The sequence below is a fragment of the Hibiscus syriacus genome, unplaced genomic scaffold (genome assembly GCF_006381635.1).
Source record: "Hibiscus syriacus cultivar Baekdansim isolate YM2019G1 unplaced genomic scaffold, ASM638163v2 tig00111582_pilon, whole genome shotgun sequence".
Classification (NCBI taxonomy): domain Eukaryota; kingdom Viridiplantae; phylum Streptophyta; class Magnoliopsida; order Malvales; family Malvaceae; genus Hibiscus; species Hibiscus syriacus.
In genome coordinates, this window is record NW_024063126.1 from 11,105,854 (window position 1) to 11,115,333 (window position 9,480).

The window sequence follows — 9,480 nt, forward strand, 5'->3', positions numbered from 1 at the left end:
ACACACAAATATGTACTGTGAGAGTGGTTCAGAATTTGATCTCAGCCTCTTGGAAACTATTCGTCAGTATCTTCTGGAAGATGATTTCGATACGTTTCCAAGTCCAGCACCGTTTGTTGAAAATGTAGCGGAAAATGATGCGATTAATGTTGATCAATGGATAAGCTTTGATCAGTTGTTTGAAGCGGCGGAGGACACGGTTGCTGTTAATAATGTTTCGTTTTCCAGTTCCGAAGTGACTTCTGAGGTATTGGAGACTACTCCGACTGCGAGTGTGTCTGAATCTCACGCGCCGCCGAAGAAGGTACATTATAAGGGAGTTAGGAGAAGGCCGTGGGGGACGTATGCGGCGAAGATAAGGGATCCGAAGCGAAACGGTGCGAGGATCTGGCTTGGTACTTACTCGACTCCCGAGGATGCTGCTCTGGCTTATGACATAGCGGCTTTTAAAATGCGAGGTGCGAAAGCGAAACTGAATTTTCCACACCTCATCGGCTCCGATCAGGTGGAACCGGTCAGAGTAACCAATAACAAGTGAAGATCTCCGGAGCCGTCTTCCTCTTATTCATCAGCTCAGTTTCCGTCATCTCCGTCGTCGATGATCTTCAAGTGATCGTTGATGACATTCAATTAAATTTGTTAATTTTATCTAATTATTCCTATGGTTGTACTTGACTGACCATCTTCCATTATTTACTTTCACCTTGACATTGGAAGATATTCAAAACTTCAGTAAAAAAACACAATATATTATATTGGATGATGTTAATTAATTATATATAATTGCTGGCAAGGACCTTTGTCTTTATAACATTAACATTAGTAAGTACACTTAACACCAACAACTATAAATAAATATAAAACGTAATAGTGACTTTTGTTTTATCAGTGTTAAATTTTTGTCACTAAATTTAAAAAAGTAATATTTTACTCATTTAAATTATTAGTTTGATAAGAGGATGCTAGCTCCAGAGGCGGAGTCTCTGTTGGCTGATGCGGGACCTGCTCATCCGCCATCCGGAGGTACCGAATCAGTGCTATCACCTACGGAGAAGTTGTCTTGCTTTATTAAGAGCAGGAAAACGAGACCAGCTAAAACACTCATCAACTACTTATGGTAGGGATATAAGAGTCTGCCTAATTTCATTTCCGATGGCAAAGATTTGTCTCTTTCCCGCTCCCTCAATCACCACCCCCAACCTCCCCCCAAAATCACCCTGATATTCAAACGTGGGTTGTTTTGGACCTACCCAACGCTCAAAGCAATCAAGATCTTTATTGGCCGTCTCAGTCTTAGTCGGGTCAAAGGCAAAACAAAACGTACCCTCTTCCTCCACAGCACTGCCGACGAAAAGAAGGCTTCCTGTGCATGGTCTAATCTGAGCATTGATCCATAAGTAGCAAGCTCATAAGTTATACTAAGAAAGCTGAGGGAATCATTTTGAAAAAAAATAAATAAAAATGCCTCAATTGGATAAATTAACTTATTTTTCACAATTCTTCTGGTTATGCCTTTTCCTCTTTATTTTCTATATTTCAATATGCAATGATGGAGATGGAGTACTTGTGACTAGCAGAATTCTTAAACTACGGAACCAACTGCTTTCACACCGGGGGAACAACATCCGAAGCAAGGACCCCAAGAGTTTGGAGGATATCTTGAGAACAGGTTTTAGCACCGGAGATTGCTAGCAGGGATCATTTTCCATCAAGAGTGAGAAGCGGAATCAGAATGACAGGCTACGGATGCGGCTTGCAACTCCTACTCGAGCTTATGAACCTATTGCGTACCCTTGCACTTGGCTACTCCTAAGGGCAGTATCAAAGATAAGGGGTTCAAGCCGTATTAGTTTTGATTAGGTATGCCGGTCATTAGAAGGAACAACACCATAACAAGATTCCTCGTGTATCATCTGTAGCAAAACTATGAACGGGAGCTAGCAATCCGGACCGTATTGAAAAGGTTCCCAAGACACTGCATGGAAAAGTCACTATGAAAGCACAATATAACTCGCTGGAAAAGAACGGCAATAAAATGAGTAAGTTTTAATTTCAACTTTAAATTTTAGATAAAATATTAATTTAACTCATAAACTCGATCAAACTCTTTCATCGCAGTCCGCCGCCCACCACCATCATAGGTCACTTTCGGTTGCGATCGTCATAAAAAAAATGTTTGGAACTCCATAAATATAACCTAAAACCTTTAACTTCATTCAAGACACTATATATTTAATTATATATCATAATCAAATTCATAAATTTTTTGTTTATAACTATATAGATTTAGATAAAATATTAATTTGAATAAAATATTTCATAATATTATAAAATAATATTAATTAATTAATTTTAAATCATAATTGTAAGAGAAAATAACCTCAGTGACCAAAAATGCCTTATAATATACGATTTTAACCAACTTTTTTTGGATTTGCCAAAATGACCAACTAAATCGCAATGCGATCGATAATTCGCAACGCGATCTCCGGTATCGCAAATCAGTTTCCAGATTCGCAACGCAATTCTGACTATCGCATTGCGATTTCCCAAATTCGCGTTGCGATTTTCCTAATTCGCAATGCGATTACGTAAATCGCAATGCGAATACGTAAATCGCAATGTGAATCTGACTATCGCAATGCGATTTACATAGCGACATTCGTATTAACGCGTATTTTTTTTCAAATTCCAAACACGAATATATTAATATATCGGAACACTGAACCGTCCACAGTATATCCCGTAATCGTAACTCATAACCTAAAACCCTAAATCACAACTCAGTCTCATCTCCATCTCTCACTCTCTAAGACAACATCCGTCCCCATCTCCGACGAAATCAGTCCCCACAACAATAACAGTCTCCATCTCCGGTGAAATCATTCACGGTCAGAAATGGAAAATCAACCAAATCAACCACCGAGGGTTAGTTTTTTTAATTATTTTTATTTTGAAATTTTTGCATTATTATTAGGTTTTTCATATTGAAATTGATGATAAGTTTACTGGTGTTTTCAATAATAGATTAACCATTTCACTTAGATTGCTTATTATATTCATTCGATTACTGCCAATACTGCTAAACTGTTTAGTCTTTAACCCTGTGAAGTTAGTATTTGTCTTTTGGTTGAAGTAATGCAATCCATTCAAGTTTCTTTCAATTTTAGTATTTGAAACCGAGAATGACTATCGCAACGCGAAAATGACTATCGCAATGCGAATTTGACTATCGCAACGAGAGAATCGCAATGCGATTTTCATTTCGCGTTGCGATTCTTGCATTGCGATAGTCAAATTCGCGTTGCGATAGTCATTTTAGTGTTGCGATTTTCATTTTCGTGTTGCGATTTAAAGTTTCAGAAACTATTCTTCTTCTGCAAATTGAAACTTGAATGAATTGCATTACTTCAACCAAAAAACAAATACTAAATTCACAGTGTTGCAAATTTAAGTCTGAAGAATAAACTACTACTCTTTATGTTTATTGTCCATATCTTCACAGTGTAGTTTTTGGTATATCTAAATTGGTATGTTTATGTTTTTTGTAGAACTTTTATTCGGCTCAATTGACCTTAAGAAATAAAGTAAGCCTGGCCAAAACAATTGCGTCGAAGCTTTCACATGCACAAAGAAAAATATTTGAGGATACTTGCTTCGGGCCATGGCTGAAAGTACAACATCCAGGTGGAGATGCTATGTTGACCCATCTGTTTCTTCAAACCATGACTAGTAATCTACCAGAGACTATACAACGTCGTGATGAAGAGATATGGTTTGATTTTCCACCGGCTTATACGTGTTTTGGGCGGGAGGAGTTTTGCTTAATCACCGGTCTACGCTTCGGACACGATGATGTAGATCGGTACACTAGACATATTACCCCCTATCATGGTTTTCCCGGGTTTTTCCTGAGCAGTCAACGGAGAAGTCGAATTTACACGTGGAAGACTTGACGAGATTATTGAATAAGAAAGATGGTTTTACTCGGATGGATGACATCGATGTTGTCCGAGTATGCCTTCTAATACTTTTGCAAGCCGGATTTTTAGGCAGAGAGGCCCGACAACCTATTCCTAATGATCTAATTAAATTGGTAGATGACCTAAATGCATGGAACCTGTTTCCGTGGGGTTCGTATCTATGGAGAGCTACATGGAATAAGTTGTCGTCTGCCTTTAATGATCGGAAAAGTTTGCATGGCGATGGTTCCAAATACACTTTGTCAGGCTTTATTTGGGCCTTTAAGGTAATAATTTTTATATAATGTTTCCAAAATTATAATTAATTTTTTAACAGTTACTAATGTTTGTTATTATATTGTTTTTAGATTTGGATATTTGAGGTCTTTCCCGCCATGTGGACATATGCATTAAAAACTTCTAATGATATTCCTAGGGCTATTTCCTGGAAGAGGAAACGGTCCTTGCAGCAATGGGAAGATTTACTACCGCATACTACAATAAATAATGTAAGTTAACACAAATACTACCATATGTTTATAAACAAGTTATTAATAGTACACGTTTAACTTTGTTTGAGCTTTCATATTATTAGGAGGCCAACACTCCATTACAGAGGCTGACAGCCACAGAAGCTGAGCTTGCCACTGATTGGTGGCAACCTAGTAAGCTTTTTTTTATGGCACGGATGATGAGCAGCCACCACTTCGAGAGCCATCACCTCACCCAGAGCCATCACCTGATCGACCCGAATATACACCTCCACAACGAGAGTCATCACCTATTCTGTCACATCATCGAGCCTCTTCTCCACCATCACCTCATGATAGGCGACCGGCAAAGATGCCACGACGTTTATCTCCCTGTTCTCCACCTCCACGGGATGAGTTAGGGGAGTTACGTAATGAGGTCAATGCCTTGCGTGAGGAGGTCGGTACTTTACGCGATGACAATGGTGCATGGCGTGTTGAGGTGTCTACTTTACGTGGTGAGGTAGCAGCTCTACGTGAGATTGTAGCATCGTTGCATAACGAGGTTCATACTCTACGCAACGAGGTAAGTTTAATATTTTTCATATTTAACTTGATGATAAATTTACTCGTAATTTCACTTAGATTGCTTAGTAAATTCATTCGGTTGCTGCCAATACTGTTTAACTGTTTATTCTTTAACCCTGTGAAGTTAGTATTTGTTTTTGGTTGTCTTTTGGTTGAAGTAATGCAATCCATTCAAGTTTCAATTTGCAGAAGAAGAATAGTTTACTATCGCAATGCGAAAATGACTATCGCAACGCGAAAATGACTATCGCAACGAGAGAATCACAATGCGAAAATGATTACCGCAATGCGAAAATGACTATCGCAATGCGAAAATGACTATCGCAATGCAAATTTAACTATCGCAACGAAAGAATCGCAATGCGAAATGAAAATCGCATTGCGATAGTCAAATTCGCATTGCGATAGTCATTTTCGCATTGCGATAGTCATTTTCGCATTGCGATAGTCATTTTCGCATTGCGATAGTCATTTTCGCATTGCGATATTCATTTTCGCGTTGCGATTTTAAGTTTCAGATTCTAATTCTTCTTCTACAAATTGAAACTTGAATGAATTGCATTACTTCAACCAAAAGACAAATACTAACTTCAAAATGTTGAAAATTTAAGTTTCAAGAATAAACTACTACTCTTTATGTTGTCATTGAACCTGCACTAAACCTATATGTTGTCCTTTTAAATGTTTATATAAGTGCTTACTTCTGGAATGTTATCTGATGCATTTTGTGAACAATGATATAATAATGACTTGGGTGAATACCGTGCCAGTTTGAAATATATTTGTCTTTGTTCTCACTGTTTAATATCATGTCTGTTTATTTACTGATTTATGTATTAATTTATTTTTAGCGGCCCGCTAAGGTGGATGCTCTACGTCGGGTTTTTCTTGCAAGATGGAGTTCACGCATCAGACGGCGTGCACGTGCCATTACGTCTTCGTTCACCCCAATAGTGCGAAGAATCCGTAAGAAAAAGCCCGACTCACATGTCATCGTTCAAGAGGCCTCCCCTATCGTTCAAGAGGCCCCTATCATCCCTCAAGAGTCCCCTCCCACCATTCAAGAGGGCACTGTCATCATTGAAGAGGTCCCTCCCAACATTCTAGAGCCCGATTCACATGGCGTAATATATCGAATTATTGAGAAGCCCCCTCACGTGCCGGACATGATGGATGACTGTTGGCTTTCGTATAAGTTACCGGCCAGTACCATTCCAGCAGATGAAGTGGAGAGGAAACAACTACCGGAAACAATTCTGGATAATACCCTTTGGGCTAAGACCGCAGTTGATTTTTATCTACATTAGCGGAGCCAAGGGTGTTACGCTAACATATACAAACTCAATGATGATATGCATTTGTTGATTGAATGGTCTTGGTGGGGTGTATTATTAGGGGTTGAAGACAACGGCTATTTCGATGGGGGGTAAGTCTTATATTTCTTATATTTCAGTTTGATTAATTTTTTTTAAAATTTATGTAATTCACTAATATATGTCTTTTTTTGTAAAACAGCATATTGATGCATGGGTGACACGTCTTCTAATTGTAAGGAAATTGAAGAAAAATATTAAAAAAATGTGATATACAATTATGCCGACGTCTTTTCACGTAGTTCACTTGAAGAATCAACGACATGAATCATATGTGTTGGCTAATGGACAAGCTAAACTTTATCCTGCATAGTGGGAGGTCGATAAGGTTAGTATATTTGTTTAAATATTTTAAGGGTGTTCATAAATAAGTGCGCAATTTGAATTATTACATTTCGATGCAGGTGTTTATCCCTGTTTTGGACCGTACTCATTGGCTTCTCGTCGAGCTTCAGCTCCCATCCCTAAAGACAATAGTATATGACAGCATGATAAATTATATATCGTTGTCTGATTTGAGAGATATGATTAAGGGATGGAGCTCTCATTTGGCTAAATTCTTGGATGCAATTGATTATTGGACTAAGTCTGGAAACAAGAAGCCAAAGAAGTTCAATGTTACAGTTATCAGAGACGACCGCGCCACAACAACGAAGAAAGCCAGAGGGGATTGTGGTCCTCTCGTATGCATGTGCTTGGAGCGTTTGACGACAGGAAGTACACATTTTCTACCTCCCACCGATAGAGATAGAGGTGCAGTAGGCTTGTGGTTTCAGCATTTTATGGCTAGAGCGATATATGCGAGATGCTGCCTACCTGTATCCGCATTATGAAAGTGTCCATAAACAATTTGTAAGCCAAATGCAAGTGTTGTTAAACATATTTACTCTTTTTGGTTTGAAAATGTTTGGTTAAGTAGCTAGAATTCAATAATTTACTGTTTGTAGGTTTTAGATGTGTAGAAAGTGTTGTTGATTCAATGTTTGGTTTCTGCATGTTAATCCCGAAGTGAGCTGCGTGAAATGGATGTATGGGTGCAAAAGTTGATTTCATTATTATTTTTTGATTGTTTAATTGATTTGTAAAAGATGATTTGTAAATGTTGATTTGTTTAATTGATGTGTACAAAATATTTGTGCTTGTTTAATTGATTGAAATGTAATAGTTGATTTGTTGATTTCAATCTGCATTATGTTGAATGTAAAACATAATTTCGCGTTGCGATTTTCATTTTCGAATTGCGATTCACTCGTTGCGATTTTCATTTCGCATTGCGATTCTCTCGTTGCGATAGTCATTTCCGCGTTGCGATAGTCAATTCCGCATTTCGATAGTCATTTCCGTGTTGTGATAGTCATATTCGCGTTGTGATTTCCGTGTTGCGATTTCTGCATTGCGATAGTCAAATGAATGTCTAATAAGTGATAACAACTGAATATATCATAGCAATGTTCAAACTCAAGTTACTAATACATGTCTAACTGAAAATGTTAAAAGTTCACACATAATACAACGTTTGCATTTAAAAATCACCTAAGTTAACAGTCCCAAAAGGTGAAGCCGGTTGTGATTGGGATTTTGATGAGGATCCATATTTTGGTAGAGGAAAAGATGATTGTGATGGCACTGGTGATCCACATGTCAACCTTGTATGACCACTTTCCTTGCACCGACTACATATCGATCTCTTCTTCTCTTTACCCTTAGACGGTATACGATCGTGACTTTTTGGTCGCCCAGGTAGCCTTCTGTCCATGGCTGGTGGCAAAAGTGTTTGTAAGTCATCTGGTATGTCCCACTCAGAAGGATATGGAATAGGGTAGACAATCCAGTATGTCCATTTGTGATTTTTTATACCAACAGACCTTGATTTTAGATTTCTATACAAATGAACACCACAAAGTCCATGAAAAGCATCTGAGAAACACCTTCTAACAGCGTTGACAATTGAGTTTGCCCTATCAGATATGATTGTCAGATTGCTAATAGGACCTATGCAATCCCTAAGATACCCCATAAACCATGTCCATGAATCAGAGGTTTCAGATTTGCCAACCCCGTAAGCTATTAGCAGTATCCCATTGTTAGCATCCATGACTACTTCTAATAAGTTTACTCCAAGGTATCGACCTTTTAAATGTGCTCCGTCAACTATAATAACTGGGCGCATGCAATTAATAAACGAACGAATCTACAAAATCATATACACAAGAAATATAATCATTTAAATGTGAAATGCATGTAACTAACAAAAATGAGTCAACAAAATTATATTGATTTACTAACCGCAGCACCAATGGCGATAAATAGCAACTTAAAGCATCCATCTCTATCTGTTTTGATATGAGTTACCGACCCAGGATTTTTTAGCTTTAAATCGTGACAATAAGCCGGCAGTTGGGCAAACGATGCTTCTGGCGACCCCCTCAACAATTCCAAGGCATAACATTTGGCTCTCTAAGCTTGAGAATATGAGATACTAATCTTGAACCGAGCATTCATGTCAGTCATAATTTCATGTCCCTGATATACCCTACCATTCAAAAACATTAACTCAGCCAGAAAACCACCCAACACCTTTTTGTTTGCCTGTCTATGGTGAGGAAAAACTTGGGTTCTTGAACATGTATGTTTATCAATAAAAGTCCTAACTTGAACATTTCACAATCTTTTATCCTCTTTGCAATCATATGCCACATCAGTTTTTGTCAATCATACACCTTGTTTCGAAACGATCTTTGCTTGATTTGTTAACTTTTAGTTGATAGCCATCTTCCACACATTTCATATACAAAGCTATCTTCAAGTCTTCCTTTGTATCAAAACAATCATCTTTCTTGATACGAATAATTTTTGTGTAACAATCAACTGCTATCTTTACCAACTCTTCTTCCGGTATCTGAAGTAATTATGGCATATTCCAGTTATACTTCCGTGGCATTTTCTTCGGGGACTTTTCTTTGGGGATTTCTTCTTCTTCTTTTTCTTCTTCAGTGTTATATGAATTACAGAATGGATGTTCAACATGTTCATTTACAGTCGTAACTTCCTCCTCATTATCATCAACAACATCTTCCTCGGCAACGG

At 38.0% G+C, this 9,480-nt stretch overlaps 1 protein-coding gene across 1 annotated transcript; it reads left to right on the plus strand.

The window, feature by feature from the left end:
* LOC120165281 (ethylene-responsive transcription factor 13-like) lies at positions 1 to 593 on the plus strand. The gene has a single exon (XM_039174830.1). The coding sequence runs from the start codon at positions 11 to 13 to the stop codon at positions 536 to 538; it is 528 nt and encodes a 175-aa protein (XP_039030761.1). The 5' UTR covers positions 1 to 10; the 3' UTR covers positions 539 to 593.
* The last annotated feature ends 8,887 nt before the right edge of the window (positions 594 to 9,480 follow it).